The 26,993-nt window shown below is 39.8% G+C and overlaps 1 protein-coding gene across 3 annotated transcripts in view; it reads right to left on the bottom strand.

The window, feature by feature from the left end:
- Positions 1 to 26,993, bottom strand: part of si:dkey-12j5.1 (uncharacterized) — a 610,757-nt gene that overhangs the window by 124,210 nt on the left and 459,554 nt on the right. For all 3 annotated transcript variants that reach the window (XM_059972254.1, XM_059972253.1, XM_059972252.1), the window contains one exon: positions 433 to 486. In XM_059972254.1, the coding sequence (XP_059828237.1) occupies positions 433 to 486 (54 nt within the window). The remainder of the gene's footprint in view (positions 1 to 432; positions 487 to 26,993) is intronic.

Below are 26,993 nucleotides of genomic sequence, written 5' to 3'. Positions count from 1 at the left end.
ATTTCTTTTTCAATATTGGCTTTTTCCCTTGGTTTAATATTAACTTTAATCTCCTCTGTAATCCATAGATGTACATTTCCTATTGCCTTTGTAGATTCAAATCTCACGTTTTCTCTTGTTACTACTCTGCCTAATAATCACTGCAACTATTCAGAGGCCTATAGATAATAAGTATCTGTAAAACAAAAACACCAAGTATTTCAAAAGGGGCACATTATTCCTCTAAAAAACATATCTACAATGAAAAAGGAAAACATTCCTGAAATAGGAGCTTTTTGTACCAAAAGCAACAGCAGCAAAAAAAAAATCATAGTCATTTTCCAGAGTTATCCACTCTTTCTATCACTTTGGTAATTTTCCTACCTCAGGAAATTTGAGCACTTTACATGTCTTCTGAACAAAATAATAAATAGATAATTGATTGAGACTAACCTGGACAACTTCATCATCTTCATCCAAAAGTCCTTCTAGTACTTCAGTGGCGGTCTGTAATGACATACAGCATATTTGTTTTATTAAGATTAATGGAAAATGATACCCAATTTACTCAAGCAGTCCATGCCACTTATTCATAGCTCTTCTGAGAGGATCAAGCAAAGCATGGTTTCCTCTCAAGCAAATAAAAAAATGTAGAATCTGACATAAGACAGAAAATACAGTAAGCACTTAGCAAGTCAATCAGCATTGGTGGAACGATAAATTAAACTACTGTCTCAGTTCAAAGATCCACTATTAAAACAGCTTCCACCATAAACATCAACTGTTTCTCTGCCCTCAAGAGGATGCCTTACCTACTGAGAGTATTTTCCACTTTTATTTCGTTGCTTCCTACGAACTTATTTGGAAACTCTTTCAATAATTTCAATTAATTTCCTCCTCTTCTTCCCTTCATCATGTATTTAGTACCTTTGGCATGATGTTCCAGCAGTAGCAGACCTGTTACAGACTAATGTACAACTGGTTGCAAGAGCTGTGCAGAGAGCATGAGGAAGAGAGGAAGAGCAGGGGAGGCTGAAAGAAAATGCAGTAGAAGAAACAGGAAAATGATAAGAGGGTGGAAGATTTAGGAAATGAGTATGACTTTTGAATGAATTTTGAGAGGGGTGGTAGGATTGACACTACAATACAGATTTTTACTTGAAAATCCCATGGCACCAAAGTCAGATAGCTGGTAGCAGAGTGAACCAAACAGGCCAGTACACTACAATTATTTTTTTAAATGAAGATTTGCTCTGCAGGAGAAGGGCTGTTCCATCAAGTACTACAAAAGATATTTGAGCCTTCTCGTTCCTGAAACTTCTATATTCCATCAGCTTCAGTTATTTAAAGATGCTCTCGGCCCTCCCTCATCTTTCTTTCTCAGGTATTAACATCACCATGGGGGGGTTCCCTCGTCTCCTGAGCAGGAAAGCCACTTGCTGCTTCTGAGGTTGTTCTCCGGATCCAGCACAGGGTACAACATGTTTAAATGAAACCCATGAAGTAAAATGAACAAGGCTGAAATTACTAATCGGCATTTCACGCACCATCAATATACCAAGAGTAACATCTTGCCCTGGGATTTTTATCTTCCCAGATTCAGAAGATTGTCGGCCGGATGAATTTTGGTCACCTTCATAGTTAGACATTAAATATTCTGTGCACAAATAAGATTTTGAACACACGGCATTTAGGTCTTCTGGTTCAGAGACTACAAGGCTTAACACCCACAGCCAATGAAATGCTCCCTGAGCCAATGCTATAAGATAATCATATCCAAGGATTTTCAATATACACTTCAGTTAAAAGATGTTGGCAAATAAGTTTGCTTCCTGAATTTACATTGCTTAATGTTAGTCAGTCAATTGATATATACAGGTTTTAGGAAATGAAAGATACTTTTATCAATACTGTGTACTTATTGGGTCATTTGATGTAGTTAAGTCAGCGGGTGATATGTTCTTGATTGGTATAGGCATTAAGGGTTATGGAGCGAAGATAGATTGAGGTGGAAGAACAATTAGCTGTGATAGAATGGCGGAGTAGACTCAATGGACTGAACAACTTAAATCTGCTCCTATATTTTATGTAACCTAAGTCCTTTTAGATGGAATGCTGAAAAACATTTTTCAGCAAATGTTGGGATATTATATTACAGCTATACAAAGCACTGGTTCAGCTGCACATATTGTATGTAGATCTGGGCACCCACACTAAAGGAAAAACAAACTTGATTAAATTAGAGATGGTGCAGAGAATGTTGCCCAAATTAGAAGGCTTGAATTATCAGGAGAGATTGCATAGATTAGATCTGTTTTCTCTGGAGCACAGGAAGCTGAGAGGTGATAAGATAGAGGTGTATAAAATTACGAGAAGCATAGAGAAGGTAGATAGCCAGTGTATGACATGGTAGGGGTAACTAAAGTGGAGGGCATAGGCCGAAGATAGAGGGAGATTTAAAGGATCTGATGGGTTAATATTTCACAAAGAGTAATTGGTATCGGGAATGAGCTGCTAGAGGAAGCTGTGGATGCAGGAATAGCAACAACATTTAAGAGGCATCTTGACTGGTACTTGAATGAGAAGAGCATAGAGGGATGTGAAACTATTGCAGGCAAGTAAGATGAGAATAAACGGGTATGATAGTTGGTATAAATGTGGATTCTACTATCCGAATATGTGTGGTGGACTAAACAGCCAGTTTCTAACATTGTATGTCACCTTTTAAATAAGTTTGTTGAATGTGCAGGCACCACTGGGAAATAATAGCATTATAAACACATTCATGAGTAGGCCCTTCTGCAAATAGATTTTGCTGCCATACATTTTCTCTACTCAGAAAAATATGGATGCTGTTTAAAGATGGCAACATTTGTTTTAAACATCTATGCTTTTGCACATTAATACATTGTAGATTAAACTGGATAGAAAACTGAGCTTTTGTACTTTAGTAACTGGCACTTTGCCTTTGTCTTTAAGATGTAGAAACAATTTGTAATGTTTCACTGATGCTCTATCTGCATAAAAAATATTGAAAATAATAAACCAAGTGTAAACATGGTAACTCAGCAGCATTTTAAACAGGGGAGCAGCAAAAACTGTCAAATGCTGCAGTTTACAAGTTATAATCTGTCCATGTCTTTGTAGAAATCATTTTAAAGCAACACAATTAGGTGCAAAGGGCTCAAATTGAGATTGCCTCACACAGCAGCTCAAGTGCAAGACATGGAGCACTCAACCCAGTAATTTAGATGACTGACCATTCAATTTATGAGCATTCCAGGCAATAAAATCCAGTCTGAACTTCATAACAGCACATTTTATGTGACAAAGATGACAATTACAATCTATGGCTACTGCAGTTGCTCTTTGGTCTGAAAGAAGATGACAGTATTAATTATATGCAGTTGTCATTTATCAGACTTAACTTGGCAGATAGCTGAGTCTTTATTCTTATCACCAACTTGACTATTACATTTTGAATTTTTTAATACACTGAAGTGAAGGTAATTAGGACAGAAGTGAACATGGCTTTCCTTTTATCTTATGCACTATAATTTATCCCATGGTGTGTACCGTGAGTACCAGTGAAACGTTACTAATTGTTTCTACATCTTAATGACAGAAAGCAAAGGCAGAGTGCCAGTTACTAAAATAGAGGCTCAGTTTCTATCTAGTTTTACTGTGCATTTCATGTACAACATATTAATATGCAAAAGCATGGATTAGTTTTCGGCGACTGTGAGAATTCTTTTGATTATAGTTAGATCTACAAGCAGCAAAGGAATGAACAACTTGTTTTTTAGAATCCAGGGAAGAATGAGAATTAGAAAGCCAAGCCTTCATTTTCTTCACAGGATCATTGATATTAAATAGCTGAGAAAAACAAGAGTCATTGATTTACTTTTCCTTGAAGGGCTTGGTGGCTCAAATAACGCTGCACTCAGAATCAGGTTTATTATCACCAGCATGTGTCGTGAAATCTGTTAACTTAGAGGCAGTGGTTCAATGCAATACATAATATAGAATGAAAACAAATAAAATAAATAAATTAGAGGATGTATATATATAATAGTTTGAAAATAGTGCAAAAACAGAAATAATATGTATTAAAAATAAGTGTAATGCCCTGGTTCACATCTTTACTGTTATTCTGTAGGTATTTCAGTTAGCAGCTCTGTAAGAGCTGCTGTTCTGCTTTCAACCTGTCTGGGTTATTGTTGAAGATAAGGGATGATTTGAAATGTGTGCCATCCAGTTAGTGGGAGGTTTTCCTGGTGAGGGTCAGTAAGGTTGGTCTTGGGCTTTTGTTTGTCGGGAGATGAAGAAAGACGCTGGGGAGAACCGGTCGTAGCATACAATCTGGTGGGAGACCCGATTTGTTCGAGACGGATTGTGAGCGACGTTTGGAAGGTGGTGTGGGCATTCTCGCTGACTGAGGGCCCAGTGCGTGAGTGACAGAAAAGATCAAGATGGGCTCCAACTTGTGCACATTTGACTATTTAATTAGAATGGGCCATTTTTTGTTACTCTTTACTAATGCTTTAGTTAAGATTCATAAATATAATTCCTTTAATGGTATGCAGTGTACTGTCTGTTATTTGGTGGCACTAATTTGTAACAGGGTAACAAATGACACAGCATCCACACAAACTGGGGTTTGGGGTGGGGTGAGCCATTTTCAATCTCATGAGTTTGATGGGACTTGAGAGTGTCTTCCCCAGACTTCCGCAGCCAAGGAAACCAGAGTGTTTCATAAGTAAGGTAGTGTTCATGGGTTCAGTGTCCATTTAGGAATCATATGACAGAGGGGAAGAAGCTGTTCCTGAATCGCTGAGTGTGTGTCTTCAGGTTTCTGTATCTCCTTCCTGATGGTAACAATGAGAAGAAAGCATGTCCTGGGTGATGGAGGGTCCGTAATAATGGATGCTGACTTTATGAGGCACCGGTCCTTGAAGATGTCTTGGATACTACAGAGGATGGTACCCGAGATGGAGCTGACTCATTTTACAATGTCCTGTAGCTTCTTTCGATCTTGTGCAGTGCCCCTCCCCCATACCAGACAGTGATGCAGCCTGTCAGAATGCTCTCCACTGAACATTTATAGAAGTTTTCAAATGTTTTATGTGACAAACCAAACCTCTTCACACTCCTAATGAAGTATGGCCACTGTCTTGCCTTCTTTATATGTGCATCAATATGTTGGGACCGGGTTAGATCCTCAGGTATCTTGACACACAGCAACATGAAATTGCTCACTCTCTCCACCTCTGATTGCTGTATGAGGATTGGTTCATGTTCTGTCGTCTTACTCTTCCTGAAGTTCACAATCAGCTTTTTCTCATCTTACTGACATTGAGTGCAAGGTTGTTACCGTGACACCAATATAGCTGATATATTTCACTCCTGTACACCCTCTCATATCCATCTGAGACTCTACCAACACGGGCTATATCATCAGCAAATTTATATGTATGGTATTTGAGCTATACCTAGCCACACGGTCATGGGTATAAGGGAGTAGAATAGTGGGCTACACATACACTTCTGGGTGCACCAGAGTTGATAGTCAGTGAGGAGGAGCTATTATCACCAATACGCGCAGTTTGTGGTCTTCCGGTTAGGAAGTCAAGGATCCAATTGCAGAGGGAGGTACAGTGACCCAGGTTCTGTAGATTATCAATCAGGATTGTGAGAATGATGTTGTTAAATGCTGAGCTATATTCAACGAACAGCATCCTGACATAGGGGTTTGTATTGGCCAGGTGATCTAAGGCCATCAGAAGAGCCATTGAGATTGCATCTGCCATAGACCTATAGTGGCGATAGGCACATTGCAGTGGGTACAGGTCTTTGCTAAGGCAGGAGTTCACTCTAGCTAAGACCACCCTCTCAAAGCATTTCATTACTATAGATGTGAGCGATACTGGGCGATAGTCATTAAGGCAGCTCACACTACTCTTCCTTAGCACTGCTATAATTGCTGCTTTTTTGAAGCCTGGTATTAAGAAAATCAAAAAAATGCAGAAGCTGGAAATATTCTACAGGTAGGGCGACATCTGTAAAAAAGGAAGCTGAGTAAAGTTCTGAAAAGTTAAATCTGGTTCTTTTTCATGGATGCTATCTGACCTGCTGAGCATAGCGTTTTCACCATTTACTTCTTCAATATTATACGAAGAGTAGGTGGGACTTAAATAAACAGTTTTATGACCTAAAGTGTAAGAATTTAATTAATCCACCATTAGTTACACAGTGCAGCCTCATAGCTTCCCAGTTCAAGGTCCTCAATGCTGATTGTCCTAAATCTGGCCAGCGAGATTGATCTCCTCTGACCCTTGCATGCTCTGTGACTCTTCCTTTGTAAATCTAAATCTAAATTCAACTCTAATACCCCATGTGATTCCTCTTCCTGCTGCTGCTTCACTGCTCCACTGCCCTGGGTTTGATGTCAATCCAGAATGCTGGCTGTGTAAAGATTGCATGTTTTCTATGTAATTGTCCGGGTTTCTCCAGGTGCTTTGGTTTTCTCCTACATCCCAAAGACATGCAGCTGGGTGGATTACTTGGGTAACTTATCCCTAGATAACAGTCAATGAATATGTGACAGAGAATGGGTTAAAGGAAAATAATTAAGGGAGTGGGTGGGAATACTCTGAGAGCCTCAAGGGGTCAAGTTGTGCTTTTCTATGTTGTGAGAAACTTGACGACAATTTTGTGATGTGACTGTTCTGCAAACACTTTCAATATTCAGCAGAATCGAATAATTTATGGCAGTCCAATATTTAACTATTTTTTGCTCTTTACTTTTTGAACATATTGAAAAATACTTCTTAGTTTCCTGCAAACAAAAATGCATATCCTTCTCAAGCCTATATGTCAACAACTTTGAAGAAATTACTTGGATCAGTATCTGCAGTAAAACTGAGAATACATTCCATTTAAATAATGTACACTGCCCAGAATATTTCTTCCATAACAACTGTGTTACAGGATTTTCATAAAGTTGACATTTATAGTCTATTTAAGCTAAAATTTCTTAGCTCAAGTAGTCTGCCGTGTTATCCTAATATTAAAATTATGTCATGGACTTGATGTCATCAATTATGATTTTCCAAATAAAAATTCTTTCCTTTTACCATAGACATACAGTGCCTATACAAGGTATTCGCCCCCCCTTAGAAGTTTTCATGTTTTATTGTTTTACAACATTGATTCACAGTGGATTTAATTTGGCTTTTTTGACACTGATCAACAGAAAAAGGCTCTTTCATGTCAAAGTGAAAACAGATCTCTACAAAGTGATCTAAATTAATCACAAATATAAAACTCAAACTAATTTATTGCATAGGTATTCACTCTCTTTAATATGACACACCAAATCATCACTGATGCAGCCATTTGGTTTTAGAAGTTGCATCATTAGTTAAATAGAGATCTGTCTTTGGAGATCTGTGTGCAGTCAAAATGTTTCAATTAATTGTGAAAATACACCTGTATTTGGAAGGTCCCACTGCTGGTGAGTCAGTATCCTGGCAAAAACTACACAATGAAGACAAAAGAAATCTCCAAGCAACTCCGCAAAAAGGTTATTCAAAATTACAAGACAGGAGATGGATACAAGAATGTTTCCAAGTCATTGAATACCTCTTGTTAAGTCAACGAAGTCAATCATCAAGAAATGGAAAGAATACGACACAGCTGTAAATCTGCCTAGATGCAGGCCATCCAGAGTCACCGTACAAGAAGGGGACTAGTGAGGGAGGCTACCAAGAGACCTATGACAACTCTGGAGGAGTTACAAGCTTCAGTGGCTGAGATAGGAGAGACTGCACATATAATAACTGCTGTTCGGGTACTTCAGTTGCAGCTTTTCGGCAAAGAGAAAGCCACCATTGAAAAAAACTCATATGAAATCTCAGCTGGAGTTTGCCAGAAGGCGTGTGAGAGACTCTGAAGTGATCTGGAATAAGATTCTCTGGTCTGATGCAACCAAAATTGAGCTTATTGGCCATCAAACTAAACACTATGGTGTAAGACAAACACTGCACATTATCAAAAACATACCATCTCTACTGTTAAGCATGGTGGTGGCTGCATCATGCTGTGGGGATGCTTCGCTGTGGTGGCCCTGGAAGGCTTGTGAAGGTAGAGGGTAAAGTGAGTGCAGCACAATACAGGGAAATCCTGGAGGAAAACCTGAAACAGTTTGTAAGAGAACTGTGACTTGGAAGAAGATTTGTTTTCTAGGAAGACATTAACTCCCAGCATAAAGTCAAAGCTACATAGGAATAGCTTAAAAACAACAAAGCTAATAACCTGGAGTGGCCAAGTCAGAGTCCAGACCTCAATCCAACTGAGAATTTGTGGCTGGACTTGAAAAGGGCTGTTCACTCACAATCCCCATGCAATCTGACAGAGATTGAGCAGTTTTCTAAAGAAGAATGGGGAAAACTTGCAGCGTCCAGATGTGCAAAGGTGATAAGAGACCTATCTACACAGACTCAAGGCTGTAATTGCTGCCAAAGGTGTAGCTACTAAATACTGACTTGAAGGGGGTGAACACATATGCAATTATTTTGTGTTTCATATTTGTAATCTATTTAGATCACTTTGTAGAGATCTGATTTCACTTTGACACGAAATAGTCTTTTACAGTTGATCAGTGTCAAAAAAGCCCAATTAAATCCACTGCGTTTCAATGTTGTAAAACAATAAAACATGCAAACTTCCAGCGTGGGTGGGTACTTTTTATAGGCACTGCACAAATAGATTCATGCTTTCTGTCACACTGCCAAGGGCTACCTTTTCTCAAGGAGCAACATTTCCTTGTTTAATCTGACTCCTACCTCTGAAAACACAGCAGAGAGTAGGTACTAAACACAAACAAATAAAGACAGTAATGGCAGACCACAATGAAACATGCAGGAATTTTGTTGTCTCTTGCAAACCAACCTACTGTAAATAATAATTTTGATTAAATTGATGAACATACATTAGAGCATTTATATATGCCAAAATGCTGCTGAGATTAAATCCTTGTGAGATTGTTTAATTAAATGATCTTTGAAGATAAAAAGATCTTTCTGAAGGGCAGTATAATTTGATTTATTTAGTTAAGCACAAAAGCGATAAGGAAATATTTAATCAAGTTACACAAACCTCCCCAACATTTAGACTGTCATTGCATTTAACAACTTTAATCTCCTCAATATTCTCAGCAAGGTCCCACAGCTATGAGTCCTGATGAAGGGAGTCAGCCCAAAATGTTGACTGTTTACTCGTTTCCACGGGTGCTACCTGACCTGCTGAGTTCCTCCAGAATTTTGTGTTTTGCTTAAGATCCTACAACTGTTGACTTCAATCATGATTCAAATATAAATAAGTGTTTCTTTCAATACCTCCTTCTGCAGTGGGAGTCTTGATTTTCTTCTTGCAGCCATTTCAGATTGGCAATATCATCTCCTTCACAATCTCCATCAGCACAGGTGCACTACAAGGGTATGGGTTGTAAGCCTGCTCTTACACTTTACACTTATGTGACTAAATACAACTCCAATGCCACATTCAAGTTTGCTGATGACTCTACTATCGTAAACCGAACCAAAGGTGGTGATGAATCAGCATATGGGAGGGAGATTGAAAATCTTTTGGTGGTGCCATATCAACAACCTCTTACACAATACCAGCAAGAACAAGGAGCTGATTATTGACTTCAGGAGGAGGACACCAGAAGTTCATGAGCCGGTCCTCATCTGAGGTGGAGAGGACCAGCAACTTTAAATTCCTTGGAGATCTGTCCAGGGCTCAGCACGCAAGTGCAATGATGAAGAAAGCATAGCAATACCTTTACCTTCTTAGGAGTTTGCAGAGATTTGGCAAGAAATATAAAACACTGACAAACTTCTATAGATGTGTAGTGGAGAGTATATTGACTGGCTGCATCACAGTCTGGTATGGAAACACCAAAGCCCTTGAATGGAATATCCTACAAAAAGTTGTGGATATGGCCCAGTCCATCATGGGGAAATACATCTACATGAAACGCTGTAGCAGGAAAGCAGCATCCATCATCAGGAGCTCCCACACAGATATGCTCTCTTCTCACTGCTGCCATTATGAAGAAAGTACACGAGCCTCAGGATTTACACCACCAGGTTCAGGAACAGTTATTACCCCTCAACCATCATGCTCTTGAACCAAAGGTAATAACTTCACTTGCCCCATCATTGAAATATTCCCACAGCCGATCGACTCACTTTCAAGAACTCTTCATCTCATGCTCTTTATATTTATTGCTTATTTATTTATTATTATTATTTTGTTCTTTTTGTATTTGCAATTTGTAGTCTCTTGCATGCTGGTTGAACATCCAAGTCGGTATGGTTTCTCATTGATTTTGTTATGGTTATTATTCTATAGATTTATTGAGTATACCCACAAGAAAATGAATCCCAGGGTTGTATATGGTGACATATATGTGTATGTGTGTGTAGGCCTCCGTTAGTCACGATAGACAATGGCTTTGCACCTTGGAAAGTTTCCAGGGCACAAGCCTGGGCAAGGTTTTTTTTTTATGGAAGACTGGCAGTTGCCCAAGCTGCAAGTCTCCCCTCTCCACGCCATCGATGTTGTCCAAGGGAAGTGCATTAGGATCCATACAACTTGGTACTGGTGTCGTCACAGAGCAATGTGTGGTTAAGCGCCTTGCTCAAGGACACACACACAGCCTCAGCCAACGCTGGAACTAGCGACCTTCAGATCACTAGACGAATGCCTTAACCACATGGCCATGCGCCAATATATGTACAGTACTTTCATAACAAATTTACTTTGAACTTTCAGCTTTGAAAAGGAGTAGTAATGTTTTATAAGTAGCTGTTGAGACTACTGCAACATAATTGTCTTTCTGATCTTGACCTAACAGTTTTAATATTACCAAGTTTCTACTAAATGAAACTTCTGTGGAGCAAGCATTATCTCTGCAAAATTCTCCAAATCCACTCGCATTCAGGTTAAGATTTTCAGCACTCATGTGTAATTACACTCAGAATGCTCTGTTGGACGGACCACAATATCTCCAAGCCTGAACCAAGACTCACAATGAAGACACACTATTCTGAATTCTGTCACAGTAAGAGATGACAAGATTTAGAGAGGGAATGGTTCAAGGATATTCTAAAAGCTTCCTTGATAACATCCCTACAGACTCATAGAAATCCATGGCCAGTTGCGGCACAGTTGAGAAAGCAACACCGAGAACTTCTAAGCTATTCATCAGAAGCACACAAGCAAAACACACACAAAATGCTGGAGGAACTCAGCGGACCAGGCAGCATCTGTGGAAAAGAGTAGTCGACCTCTCAGCCCAAAACTGTACTTTTTTCTATAGATGCTGCCTAGCCTGCTGAGTTCCTCCAGTGCTATGAGTGGGTTGCCTGGATTTCCAGCATCTGAAGATTTCATTTGTTTGTGATCAGGAGCACACAGAAGCCCATGAGAAAGGCTAAAGGAGTATACCACTTCCAAGTCCATCTTCACATCCTGCCAAGCAACGTTCTGTAATGAATTTAATATATGGATCCAACAAGCTGTTAAAGGTAACAGGGCAGCTCAAGGTTCATTTCTTCCCGAGGACTAGAAAATCAAGAACTACAGGACATCGGCTTAAGGAGAGAGGAGAAAGATTTAAAAGGAACCTGAGGGGTAACATTTTTACACAAAGTGTGGTACCCATGAAATAAGCTGCCTATGAAAGTGGTTAAGGAAGGGACAATAAAAGCTTTTATAAGACAGATGGACAGGTACATTGACTGTAAATGTTCAGAAGGTTATTGACAAATAGGGTATCTTGGTCGGCTTTGAACTGTTGGGCTGGAGAGCTTGTTTTCATGCTGTGTAATACTATGACTCTAAATCAACACTGTGGTAAAACATTCACAGCCAAATCCCGGAGTTCACACTATGTCCTACCCCTCAGCTTGTTGGCCAATTGTTATGAATATTAACAGTGCATGTGTGAGCTCACTATTATTTTTCTAAGAAGTCTGACACCGTGCTGGTCATTCATTTTAAACTACATAGAAATAGTAACATGGAAACATGTTTCACAGCAAAGCCAGTTTATGTCAGTGGTTGCTGTCCATGCCAGAAAACAACTCCTATCTCAAATATCTACGTTATTGCCAAGACTCTAACATTAATAGGGATTTGGTAGCTTATGATAAAGCCATCAAATGATGGCGCAAGTAAACTTGGGGATGATCAAGAAGCTAGAGCAATAGGTCTACAGCAGATGCAATCTTGCTGGTTCTCCACTTGGCCTTGGAGCGCCTTGACAACAGTAAAACCTACATCAAGCTGCTGTTTACTGATTACAACTCAGCGTTTAACACCATCATCCCCTCAGTACTGATCCACATGCTTCAAATCCTGGGACTCGCTATCTCCCTCTGCAACCAGATCCTTGACTTCTTTATCCTGAGGCTACAGTCTGTATGGATCAGAAATAACATCGCTTCCTCACTGACAATCAACACTGGTGCACTCAAGGAAGTGTACTTAGCACACTGCTAGATATACACGGCTGTGTCGCTAGGTACCACTCAAACACCATTTATAAATTTGCTGATGATACAACTGTTGGCAGAACCTCAGATGGTGATGAGGAGGCGTACAGGTGTGAGATAGATCAATTGGTTAAGTGGTGTCACAACAACTACATTGCCCTCAAATCACTAAGACCAAGGAACTGATTGTGGACTTTTGGAAGGGGAAGTTGAGGGAATACACACCAGTCCTTATCGGGAGACCAGCTGTGGAAAGGATGAGCAGGCTCAAGCTCCTGAGTGTCAACATCTCTGAAGATCTATCCTAGGTCCAACATATTGATGCAATTATGAAGAAGGCACATCAGCAGCTGTATTTCATTAGGAGTTTGAAGAGATTTGGTATGTCACCAAATTTGGTGTACAATGGAGAGCATTCTAACTGGTTGCATCACCATCTGATATGAAGTGGCCACTGCACAAGATCAGAAAAAAGCTGAATGGGTTGCAAACTTAGCCAGCTCCATCATGGGCATTAGCCTCCTCACCACTGAGGACACCTTCATGAGGTAATCCTTAACAAATGTGATATCCATCATTAAGGACCACACATGCTCTCTTCATATTATTAGCATCAGAGAGGAGGTACAAGAGCCTGAAGACACACACTCAATGTTTCAGGATCAGCTTCTTTCACTGTGCCATCAGATTTCTGAACAGACAATGAACCAACTCTTGAGAACTACCTCACTATTTTTGCTCTTTTTGCACTACTTAATTTAGTTTTTTAATATACTTCTTGTAATTCATAGTATTTTTATGTATTACACTGTACTGCTGCTGGAAACCAACAGATTTCACTATGTATGTCAGTGATATTAAACCTGTTTCTAATTCTGATTCCAATTGTGATAGAAATGGTGCAACACTGCTGTTTTAGAGGTCTTAAAGTGATTGTACAGGTTGGTGCTTTGAGGCTGTCACATCAAGGCCCGATATGTCTGAAAACATGAAAAGACATTTCAAAGACAAAGTAGCCCCTAATCAGGAGTCAATATAGGTCAGAGTGTTTGGCACATATTATACCTAAATGGGAGTTAGGCTTATGCCTTCCTCAGCATTGAAATAGCGTGCATTCTATTCTGTCAGAATGTGAGATTTGTTCAGCCATTTGGTTTAAATACTGCTGTAGATAATAAAACATGAATTTAACAAAACTGCAAGTGCGCTTATTCGATATTCCAAAAACAATGCTAAAGAGGTATTAAAATAACAAATAAAGGTTTTTCTGCTTTAACTCCATGAGCCTCTTATTGGTTATCTTCCCAATAGCAAATTTTCATTCAGCTTCAGCATTTAGTTAGATTGCACCTCCACTCACAATAAAATGGCAATGTTTCAAGCAAATTCAATCTGAAAGTATTTTTATGCTATCCTGACTTGTAATTAGTTTTAGTAAAGGTTGACTCATCATCCCACTGTAACATACTTTATGCAAATAATATGCTGTGTGAAATAATTAAAATTTGACAAATATATCAAGTATAACTTAAAAAAGCATGAAAAACCAATCTATTTAAAAATAATGAATAACAAATTGTGCTTTCCCAATCCACTGGACTGCGCTTATTTCCAAGTTGTGAGTTTTATGAATTATTGTGATAAACTACATTGTCATTACAAATTACAACACAAAGCTTCAAAATGTTCTTCCTGAATGGAATTTCAAACTTCTAAATTGTTTTACGATTTTGCTATAAGGACAAAAATCATGCCAAAAATGATCATTTGATCTCAGTGATGAAATTAAATTGTTTGGCATTCACTGATTCATGCCATGCAAAAATGTGAAATGGCCCCTGAAACAAGGGTTTGGATCAGACTCTGCTGAAGTATTTTTTTAAGGTGGTTGAACATTATGGTATTGGTGATAAAGAGTATAAGGGTTGTATCTGATTTCTTATGTTTGAAGCAAGCCATCCTAAACCAAAACAAAATCTCAGCATTCATCTTCAGCAGACTGGCAATAAATAACAACTCACATGACCAGCAAACAGCACAGACCTGGTTCGTTATAGAGTAGGGAGAATTCCACTGACTGCTCAACAGCTCAAGGAAGTCAGTCACCAATTCACTTAAAGTGGGCTCCAATGTTAAACTGTGTAAGTTCCTTCACTTCCTCCCAGTTTACTTAATATACAAAGTTATTGTATCATTATTCCATATATTTTCAATATCTATGTCTCTTTCTATATTTTGCCCAATCTAGAAGGCAAACAATATTTGCCACAGGCTATCTGTCCTTCTTCGTTGCATTTTGGTGAGTACATCAAAATTATTGTGAGACATATTCACTAATTATAGGGCAGTAGCATCATAGTTTTCCCCCAAATTTCCAAATGCCCATTAATTCTTAACTTTAAAGAACAATAACTGCATACTCCATTAAATAATGAGCAAATTAAAGCATGGTAGATGAACTACACAATATTTTGCTGTGCAATTTTTGTACTGCGTAAGCTTAATACATAAGCTTAATACAGAGTCTTTTTTGAGGCTAGTTTAAAGTTTTATCAGTTTGTAGCTGATCAGACAAATTTAATAGCTTGTATATTTTTTTTACAAAATTTATTCATTCTCAATTTCTTCACAAGATGAGAACTAACTTTTACAGCTTGATTTCTAACATATGTGGTTTTATTTTTGATTTTCAGATTGACTTTAGTATATAGGAGGGAAGCTCTGACGTTACAGGGAAGATATGACTGTACTGCTAGATCCAATTCAAACTAAATTATCAAGTTCACTAATGACACAACAGATGTAGGCCACATCAGTAACAATGAGATGGCATTCAGAGCAGAGATAGAGGGGCTGGTAAAATGGTGCGAGCCCAACTTGATCCAACTTGGACTTTGATTGCGGACTTTAGGAAGGTGCAGGCTGCCCGCTTCCCAGTGTCCATTAACAGCTACTCCGTGGAGAGAGGGGTACCACATTTCTGGATGTGCACATAATGGATGATCTCACCTGGTCCCTCAAAATTACCTCTTTAGCCAAGAAAGCACAACAGCGTCTGCACTAACTGCAGAGATTAAAGTGAATGAGGCTTCCCCTTGTCCCCCGCCCCCCATTCTAACCAATTTTTACAGAAGCATTACTGACAGGGTCCCAACTAGCTGCATCACCATCTGGTACAGGGATTGCAAGGCATCTGTCCACAAGATCCTACAAAGGATTGCAAGGACTGCTGAGAGGATCATCAGTATCTCTCTTCCATCCATCAGAAAGATTTATCAGGAGCAATGATGAAGCATTATCAATGATTTCTGCCATCTGCCCTATAAACTCTTTGACTCCCTACCACCAGGCGGAAGATACCATAGTATTAGAACAAGCTTTGTTAGGGTGGGAAACAGCTTCTTCCCCTAGGCTGTGAGATTACTGAACTCAATGCCACCACCCAGGTCTCATTAAGTTTGAAGCGCCAGTAGCATATACTGTTTGCTTTTTGACATGCCATAAATGCACCTTATTATTTGTTAATTTTTTGTGGTAATATTATTTTATATATTGTATACGGGCTATATTATTGTGTTGTGCACCTTGGCTCAGGGGAATGCTGTTTTGCTTGGCAGTATACATGTATACGGTTGAACAATAATAAATATGAACTTTAATGTGATCTTGAATTGAATAAAGAGGAGATTCGCAAGTACAAACACAAGGAAATCTGCAGATGCTGGAACTTCAAACAACAACACACACAAAATGCTGGTGGAACACAGTAGGCCAGGCAGCATCTATAGGGAGAAGCACTGTCGACGTTTTGGGCCGAAACCCTTCGTCAGGACTAACTGCCTTTCAGTTAGTCCTGACGAAGGGTCTCAGCCCGAAACGTCGACAGTGCTTCTCCCTACAGATGCTGCCTGGCCTGCTGTGTTCCACCAGTATTTTGTGTGTGTTGTTGATTCACAAGTATGTTGCCCAGAATTGAAAATCTTACCAAAGTGAAAAAAATTGGATAGGCAGAAGTTGTTTCCTTTGCAAAAGAAGCTGGTGTGGTTGTGACTTAACTGATAGCTACAAAGTCATCAGTGGTCAAGATAAAATGGTAATAATATTAATTATAACAAGTTTCTCTTAGCAGAAGTGTCAAACACAGGCAGACCCAAATTTCCAATAACTGGCAGAAGGTTTCAAGGATAGATGAGGAACATGTTTTCACTCAGAAGCTGCCTGGAATGGTGAAATGCATATGAAAGGTCAAATGCTCTTTTTCTTCATCCTATTAAATTTTATTCAGAATCAAAATATCCAATTGTGTCTTTAGTCATCCAGAAATTTGGCATCAGATCCTCTGTTATGCAGAAAAATGGGAAATTTTTCTAATCAATTAGCTACCTTTGGGAGCTTTCAATTAATGAGAAAGCAATGTTATTTTAAGTCTTTATAATGGAAAATCCAGTCATGGTTTAATTTGTGTTTAATTTGTGCCCAATTCTTTTTATTCAAATTGAACAATAGCTGTGTTTGTAAATCTGCTGATATCAAGCATCAGTTTAAAGATGTCATTCTACATTGATAATGTATCCATGGTTACCTACTATAATAGGGTAGGCAGTAGCATTGAAATTGTATTGTTAAACTGACTGTTTAAAGTTATATTATATATTCTGCAAATTGCAAGTTGAGTACAATATGATTGAGGCCTATTATGTAAAGTTTTGAAATTATTTGATATTTCTTTTATCTAGTAGGAGAACCCAGAATAAGGAAACAAAGGCAGAAATAGAGTGGATTTGATTAATTGGGACACATCAGCACCAGTACATTTTAGAACAATTAAGCAGCTGTCCCAGTTAGCCAAAGTTTCACTGAAGTAGTTACAAAGGTATAATAAAGAAAAACTGAATAACAAATCCTGCATTTAAATGAAATACACATCAAATTAAAATACAATCAGCCCTCCTTATCCGCGAGGGATTGGTTCCGGGACCTCCCGTGGATACCAAAAAACGCGGATGCTCGTCCCTTATTTAACCTGTCTCAGAGCGGTGGACTTTAGGACCCAGCAGAACCCCCGGACCTTCTTTAACCTGTCTCAGTGCGATGGACTTTAGGACCCGGCGGAGCTCTGAATCCGCAATGATTCTGTTCAGAAAATAATCATGATCACATTGAAAATAAAGTGGAAATAATAAAGCGACTGGAAAGAGGTGAAATGCCATCGATCATTGGAAAAGCATTAGGCTACAGTCGGTCAATGATTGGAACAATTTTAAAGGATAAATTAAGAAAGGCCCTGCCCGATGAAAGCTACAACTATTACTAAGCAACGCAGTGGTTTAATTATTGAAATACATACGTTTCTTAAGTGTTTTATATGCATAGTAAGGTAAAATATACACTATATACTAAGACAAACATTTGACTAACTGACACTAAATAATACTGGATGTATCTGTTCCGATTTAGAGAACTTCCGGCTTTTTTTCTCGATCCCGATCCGCGGTAACCCATGCACATCCTCCAGTATACTTTAAATCATGTCCAGATTACTTATAATACCTAATACAATGTAATTACTATGTAGATAGTTGTTATACTGCGTTGTTTAGGGAATAATGACAAGAAAAAAAAGTGTGTATATGCTCAAACAAGTGTAGGAGAGAGAACTCCGGGTTTTCCTGATCCGCAATTGGTTGAATCCGCGCATGCGAAACCCGCGAATAAGGAGGGCCGACTGTATTACCATTAGTACTACAGTACTATTAAACTGTGTATTAGTTCCTAATAGTTATCGACAGAGGAATTCATCCAGTGTACGCAATGACACCTGGTGCAGATAGTGGACGGCCTTCAAAGAATCCAATCAAGGTTTGCAGCTCCAAACCTTTATTTTCATTGTAAAATTCAAGTTGATTATCGATACCTTCAAAGCTTTCATATTTCCCAAGTTGTTGAAGTAATAAAATTGCTTCATTGCCACTCCCTGCAGTTCCTGGCAGCTCCAAGCCTGAGTGCTTGAAACTGCAATGAACAGAACAGTTCAGAATTGTCTTACTGCTTATTTCTCACCAGCTGTCAGTGACAAAACTCACTGCTTTCCAAACACAAACAACTGATGCTATTTAAAAATTATTTGTTCTAAGCACAGAGTAGCATCTAATGGCCACACAATTGTGTGCGACTGACTCTAGTTAGAACCTAGTCAGCAACAGTCTCCTGCTCCAAATAGGTGCCATAGTGTCCCAAATAAGCAGCTGTCCCAATTAACCAATGGCCCAATTAACTGGAAACCACTGTACATGTTTGTTTTCTTTGTACTGAAGGAGGAACACTATTCTTCATTTGCTTGTTGTATTCTTCTTACAAGCTACAAAGGGTGATTAAGTTTGTGGCCTAACATAGAAGGAGTCAATTTTAGAAAACCTAGCACATTTATTTATTAATATAGTCCCCTCCTACATTTACACACTTAATCCAGCAGTCGTGGAGTATACGGATCTTGGACCTCCAGAAAGTGTCCACAGTCAGGTGCTTTTTAAGTTTGTGACCTAAGGTAGAAGGAAATGAGTTATACAGCTCTTGTTACATGCACTTGCAGGTCAACTCTTAGAGATATTAAGCAGAAAGTTTGAAGTTAAGAACTTATCTCCTTCTACCTTGGGCCACAAACTTATCAATCACCCCCTCCCCCCACTGTGGACACTTTCCAGAGGTCCAAGATCCGTATGCTCCACGACCATTGGACTAAGTGTGTAAACATAGGAGGGGACTATATTGAAAAATAAATGTGCTATGTTTTCTAAAATTGACTCCTTCTACCTTAGGCCACGAACTTAACAATCACCCCTTGTATGGTTCTATTAAATAACACCAATGATTCTCAAAGCCTAACATAAAATGGTTAATAATAGTGAAAAAGCAGCACAGAAATGGTATTGATAATGTTCAATATCCTGTGTGAGGAAACAATAGAAGATAGAAACCAGTCAGATGCACAAAAGGAAAACAAAAAAAGCACTGTAATCAGATTATTGTGATTAAACAGGAAGAGATGCACAAGAAAGTAAAAATGCTCAATGACCTAAAAAGTCCACTCTCATAACTTCTAAGTGTGGGGTTGACTGAGTTTGATTACAAGTAAGGGCATCTATCTAGAATGAATTTAAATATGTTCAATGACATTTCTGGATCCTGAACAGTTTAAATTTAGTTGAAGAATATCCACTCAGTTGAAATATCATTCAGCCAGCTGTATGTTGACTGCTCATTTCCACAGATGCTGCCCGACCTGCTGAGTTCCTCTAGCTTGTTGTACATGTTGCTTTGACCCCAGCATCTGCAGTGTACTTCAAGTGTTAATTTGTTTTGATGTATTCTTTTACAGGATGCAAGTATCCTCAAAACAATAGGTATCACTAAAGAAGTAGTACCGAGCAAACCTGTGGGCCTGAAGATAGATAAGTACCCTGGTCTTGATGGCATGCATCCCAGGGTACTGAAAGACATGTTAGAAGTTATAGTAGAGGCTTTGGTGATCATTTACGAAAATTATCTGGACTCTGGGCAGGTCCTAGTGGATTGGAAGTCACTGAATGGCACACCACTGTTCAAAATAGGATGTAGGCAAAAGGCAGGTAACTATAGGCCAGTTAGTTTAAAATCTGAATTCCAACGAGTACAGTCCCAAGTGACTCAATCACTTCTCATAGCCTAACCCCCTCATCTCTGCAATCAACCTGGTGAACCTCCTCTGCACTGCCTCCAAAGCTAGTATGTCCTTCCTCAAGTATGGAGACCAGAACTGCACGCAGTACTCCAGGTGTGGCCTCAATGTCTATTTACAATGGTTGAAATGTCTAATACTAGAGGGCATGTATTCAAGGTGAGGGGGCAATTTCAAAGAAGATATGAGGGGCAAGTATTTATTAGAGAGTGGTGGGTGTCTAAAATGTGCTGCCTGAGATGGTAGAGGCAGAAACATTGGAGACTTTTAAAAGATGTTTAGTTAGGCACATAATGTGAGGAAAATGGAAAGATAGGAACGTTGTGTTAGCAGAAGTGATTAGTTTAGTTAGCCACTTGAATACTAATTTAGTTGGCTTGGCACAATTATGTGGGCCAATGGGCCTGTTCCTGTGTTGTGCTGTGCTGTTCAATGTTTTAGGTACACCCACAAAATTCCCAGGAGGAACCTGGCAACAGAGTGAGAAACAACAACCATCTGCTTTTGAGCTATTTTAACCTCTTCGGGCTCTATCAAAATGACAGCAGTCATCATTTCCATTCTCATCAGTACCTGATGACATCGAACAGAATAGCACAAGGACAGGCCCCTTGACCCACCATGTCTGTACTGATCATGATGCCAAATTAACCTAAACCTATCTAGCTCCAACCGATCCATAAACCTCTTCCCTATATGTTTATGAGCATATCTATCAGGATCACTGACATACGTTGTGAAACGTGTTGCTTTGTGCTGCTGTTGAGTTTGCTTCTACCTTCACCCTTGTCATGGCATTCCAGGCACATCTAATGTTATATGGTTGGGGACTTCCAACCATAATCACAACTGTTTGGCAATATTGCAAACCTGATATGTAAAAGCACCTGCAGTTCAAGGATTTATATAATTTGCTAGAGAAATTAAAAACAAACTGACAGGAACAGACAGACATCATGTTTATTTTCTGATGCCTCTCCTTGCCAGATACTGGAGTGCATCTGGTTCCAACAATTAGCTCCTGGTCTCAGCTATGTGACCATGCCAAGTATAGATATTTCAACTGAGAAAAAAAATGGAAACATGCTTATTAATACAACCATACAAAGAAAATAGTTATAAAACAACTAATATCTAACAGACAAATGTAAAGTATGCTATTCCTCTAACTAATTTTCTGTGTCTTAACCTGTGACTTAAAACATCTTGGAGAAAAAGAGCTTAAAAATGTCAATTTATTAGAAACTGTTAATTAGAAAACAATTAATCCACCATAATTAGACAAAGTGCATCTAATTTATAAGGTTGTTAGCAAAATGATTTGAACTAACCTGGTGTAAGGTTACCATGAAGAATATATTTAAGAATTACACAGGCAAATGTAACAATTATTTAATTTTTTTATTTACAAGAATCGATGTCTAAAGTTCGCATGCAGAGCAAAAATGAACTGAATTATTAATGGATAATAAAATCATTTTTATCTTATTTATAAATTGAAACAGTCAAGTACTTTCATTGAGAAGATGTGTATTATTCTCAGATATTATCAAAGATTGCCATTCACAAACTACTTCACATTTGTAAAAGAACGACAAGATTAATAAAATGATTTTAAACATTCATAAATTAAGAAAGAAAGAAAGAAAGAAAGAGTCTTTTGATCAGCAATACAACAACAAACAGAAAAAAAAATCATCTGGTTTCTAAACAGATATTTTGGGAGGATAATTTCCTCTGTAGCCTTATTTTGGCAATGCATATTTCTCGTAAATTGAATTTTATATACTTCTTTTATGTAAGCCCTCAGTGGCACTTCAGTGAAAATAATCCAGGTTGTCCACTCTCACCTTATAACAATATGCTCCAATCAAGGCAACATCTTGATAATCTGATGTTAACCTATGATCTTTTGAATCCTCCACACCTTGAAGAGATTAGTACAAAATAATCCAACATGGAGACACAATTTCTATTTTGATTCCTCCTACTTTATTACAAATCAAAAGTATAGGCACAGGCACCTATATACTCCACAGCAACACCTGTCTTTTTTAACTATGTACAACAGTCATTGTTCCAAACCCACTTCTGCACCTTTCCTCAGCTCTTTCTCTGCTACATCGATGACTGCTTTGGTGTAGCTTCCTACAGTCATGCAGAATTCGTCAGTTTTATCACATCTGACATCAACTTCCACCTCACTTTCAAATTCATCTGGTCTATTTGATACTTCCTTTCCTTTTCTGAGTCTTTCTGTCTCCATCTCAACTATCCACCAGTAAAAACTACAGACCGACAAACTTCCATGGCTACCTCGACTACACCTACTCTGTCCCCTCTTCTTTCAATTTCTCTCCATCCATTTCATCTATAGAACATAGAACAGTGCAGCACAGTACAGACCCTTGAGCCCACAATATTATGCCAACCCTTTAACCGACACTGAGCACAATCTAACTCTTTCCTCCCATATAGCCCCCTGTGTTTCTTTCATCCATGTGCCTATTTAAGAGTTTCTCATGTGTTCTTAATGTATCTGCCTCTACCACCACATGTGACAGCATATTCAATGCACCCACCATTCTGTGGGTATAAAAAACATACCTCTGACATTCCCCCATACATTTTTCCAAATACCTTAAAATTATGCTCCTCATATTAGTAATTTTTGCCCTGAGAAAATGTCTCTGGCTGTCCATTCTATCAATGCCCCTTATGATCTTATACAGCTCTATAAAGTAACCTCTCATCCTCCTTCCCTCCAAAGAGAGAAGTCAGAGCTCACACAACCTTTCCTCATAAGACACGGTCTCTAATCTGTCTAGTCCTGCTGAACCTCTTCTGCACCCTCTCTAAAGTTTCTACATCCTTCTTATAATGATTTGACAAGACAATGCTCCAAATATGGTCTAACCAGAGTTTTATAAAACTGCATTATCACCTTGTGGCTTTTGAACTCAATCCCCTGACTAAAGAAGGCAAGCACGTCATAGCAGGAGGTAGTACAGGAGTCTCCAGCAGTCATCTCCTTCCAAATCAGATATACCGCTTTGGAGTCTGTTGGGGGAGATGGCTTATCAGGTGCAGTAGCCAAGATCATGGCACCGTGAGTGGTTCGGCTGTGCATGAGGGCAAGAAAAAAAGTGGCAGAGCTGTTGTGGTAGGGGGTTCCATGGTAAGGGGAATAGAGAGGAGCTTCTGTGGCCACAAATGGGACTGCTGTATGGTGTGCTGCCTCCCGGGTGCAAGGGTCAGAGATGTCTCGGAGAGGCTGTAGGGTATTCTGAAAGGGGAGGGTGAGCGGTCAGCTGTCGTGGCGCATGTTGGTACTAACGATATAGGAGGAGAGCAGGATGAAGTCCTACAAGCTGAGTTTAGGGAGCTAGGAGATAAATTAAAGAGTAGGACCTTAAAGGTATTAATCTCAGAATTATTACCAGTGCCACATGCAAGCCAGAGTTGGAACAGCAGGAATGAACTAGAATGAATATGTGGTTTGAGCGGTGGTGCAGGAGGAGGGTTTCAGATTCTTGGGGCATTGGAACTGCTTCTGGGGGAGGTGGGACCAGTACCATCCAGACAGTATGCACCTGGGCAGGGCAGAGATCAATGTCCTAGGGAGATTGTTTGCTAGTGTTGTTGGGGAGGTTTTAAACTACTATGGCAGGGGGATGGGAACCCACACAGAAAAGAGGGAAGTGATGCAGAGACCAAAGCTAGAGTTAGTGAAGAAATAAGTAAGAGTAGAGTGCATAAAAGTAAAAAGCAAAAATTGCATAGGTCACTAGATTCTAAAAGGATAATGAGTAAAAGGGCACTTTAAATGCCCATAGTATTAGAAACAAGGTTAGTGAACTTGTGGCACAGATCAGTACCAAGGCTTATGATTTAGTGGCCATTACAGAAACCTGGTTACAAGGTGGAGATGATTGGGAATTAAATATCCAAGGGTATCAGGTAATACGGAAAGATAGGCAGGAAGGCAAAGGAGGTGGTGGGGTGGCGCTCTTGATTTGAGATGAGATCAGGGCGATTGTGAGAGACGATATAAGACCTACAGAGCAGCATGTTGAGTCCATCTGAGTAGAGATTAAGAATAGTAAAGGGGAAAAAAATCACGGGTGGGTGTTGTCTATAGACTACCTAATAAAAATATTGCAGTGGCAGAGGCAATTAACCAAGAAATAACTGAGGCTTGTGAGAATAGAACAGCCGTTGTCATGGGGGATTTTAACATAGATTGGGTGAATCAGGTTGGTCAAGGAAGTCTTGAAGAGGATTTCATAGAATGCATCCGTGATGGCTTTCTTGAGCAGCATGTTAGTGAACCTACAAGGGAAAATTATATCTTAGATCCAGTCCAGTGCAATGAGGCAGGTAAGATTAACGATCTTGTAGTCAGGGATCCTCTTGGAAAGAGTGATCATAGTATGATTGAATTTTGCATACAGATGGAGGATGAAATAGTTAGATCTAAAACTAGTGTATTATGCTTGAACAAGGGAGGCCAAAATAGGATGAGGGAGGAGTTGGCTAATGTGGATTGGGAGCACAGGCTATTTGGTAGGACAGTTGAGGAACAATGGAATACTTGCAAAGAGATTTTTCACAGTGCTCAACTAAAGTATATTCCAGTCAAAAGTAAGGACATTTAAGAAATGTCTTACTCTCTGTTTATCCCTTATGGTGCAAACAATTTTACTATCTTCTTTTTCTTCTTTCTCCCCTACATCTTCGGTCTGATTGCTCCCCTTCTCTATCACCTGCCTATCCTCCCTCACACACTGTCTACAAGCTTTCTCTATTTGTGAACTAACCTCCTCTCTCCTAGACTCTTCAATTTGATTCCCACCCTCCAACCATTCTAGTTTAAAGTCTCCCAAGTAGCCTTAGCAAATCTCCCCACCAGGATATCGGTCCCCCTAGGATTCAAGTTCAACTTGTCCTTTTTGTACAGGTCACACCTGCCCCAAAAGAGGTCCCAATGACCCAGAAACTTCAATCCCTGTCCCTTGCTCCAATCCCTCAGCCACTCATTTATCCTCCACCTCATTCCATTCCTACTCTCACTGTCACGTGGCACAGGCAGTAATCCCGAGATTACTACCTTTGTGTTCCTTCTTCTCAACTCCCTTCCTAACTCCCTATATTCTCCATTCAGGACCTCTTCCCCTTTCCTACCTATGTCATTGGTACCTATATGTACCATGACCTCTGGCTCCTCACCTTCCCACTTCAGGATATCTTGGACGTGATCAGAAACACCCCTGACCCTGGCACCAGGGAGGCAAACTACCATCCGGGTCTCCTGACTGCATCCACTGAATCACCTATCTGACCCCCTAACTATCGAGTCCCCTATCACTACTGCCTTCCTCTTTCTTTCCCTACCCTCCTGAGCCACAGGGCCAGACTCTGTGCCGGAGGCACAGCCACTGTTGCTTCCCCCAGGAAGGCTGTCGCTCCTAACAGTACTCAAACAGGAGTACTTATTGTCAAGGGGTACAGTCACTGGGGTACTCTCTAGTACCTGACTCTTCTCCTTTCCTGTCCTAACCGTGACTCACCTGTCTGCCTCCCGTGGCCCTGGTGTGACCACCTGCCTGTAACTCCTCTCTATCAACTCCTCACTCTCCCTGACCAGATGAAGGTCATTGAGCTGCATCTCCAGTTCCCTAACATGGTCCCTTAGGAGCTTCAGTTTGGCGCACCTGACGCGGATATGGACGTCCGGGAGGCTAGGAGACTCCAGGACCTCCCACATCTGACACTGAGAACAACAAACTGCCCTCGCACTCATAATTCCCCCTTTCCTCAAATAACAGGAAAAACTGAAAACTAAACCTACCTTGCCTCGCCCGTTTCTGCCTAAGCCGGTTGAGCCAAAGCCCTTAGGCCTTCACTCTGCTCCCGGCTCACTCTGCTGCCCACCGTATAAGGCTGTGCTCCTTTTAAATCTTCTGCGCTTCACTGCCTGATGTCACACGCCTGCACAGTCCCGCCTCTCTTAACCCCAATGAGAAGAAAAAATCAAAATGGCTCCCACAGCACTCCCATTCCAATACTCAGACTTCCTTCTCCAAATTAAACCCGAATCAGGATTTCTGTCCTTTTAAATCTTCCACGCTTCACTGCCCACTCCTTGTAATACCACTTTCTGCCTTCTAGGGAGCAAACGAACTCTGATCTATGCAACCAGGTTTCTCCAGATCCCATGTTTCTTGACTATCTGAATGGATCTTGTCAAATGCCTCACTAAGATCCATATACATCTCATCCACTGCTCTGCCCTCATCAATTTGTTTTGTTACTTCCTCAAAGAACTGAATAGACTCATGAGGCATGACCTGCCCCTCACAAAGCCATATTGACTATCCGTAATTGGATAATGATGCTTCAAATGTAGGGAAGTCTCGTCTCTAAGAATCTCCTCCAGTAGTTTGCCCACCACTGATGTAAGACAATTGTGCTATAATTTCTGGGGTCATCCCTATTAACTTTCTTGAACAAAGGAATAACATTTATCACCCTCCAATCTACTGATACTATTTCAATGGCCAGTGAGGATGCAAAGATCATCGTCAAAGGTGCAGCAATCTCTTCCCTTGTTTTCCTGGGGTATATACCATCAGGCGTCCAGAGACTTGTCTATCCTAATGTTTTCAATAGTTCTAGTGCATCCTCTTTCTTAATATCAACATGTTTCAGCCAGTTTTATGCTGCCCTCACAT

Source organism: Hypanus sabinus, chromosome 6, assembly GCF_030144855.1.
Source record: "Hypanus sabinus isolate sHypSab1 chromosome 6, sHypSab1.hap1, whole genome shotgun sequence".
NCBI lineage: Eukaryota > Metazoa > Chordata > Chondrichthyes > Myliobatiformes > Dasyatidae > Hypanus > Hypanus sabinus.
The sequence above is the reverse complement of the archived record's forward strand: the minus strand, read 5'-3'. Positions and strand labels throughout refer to the sequence as shown.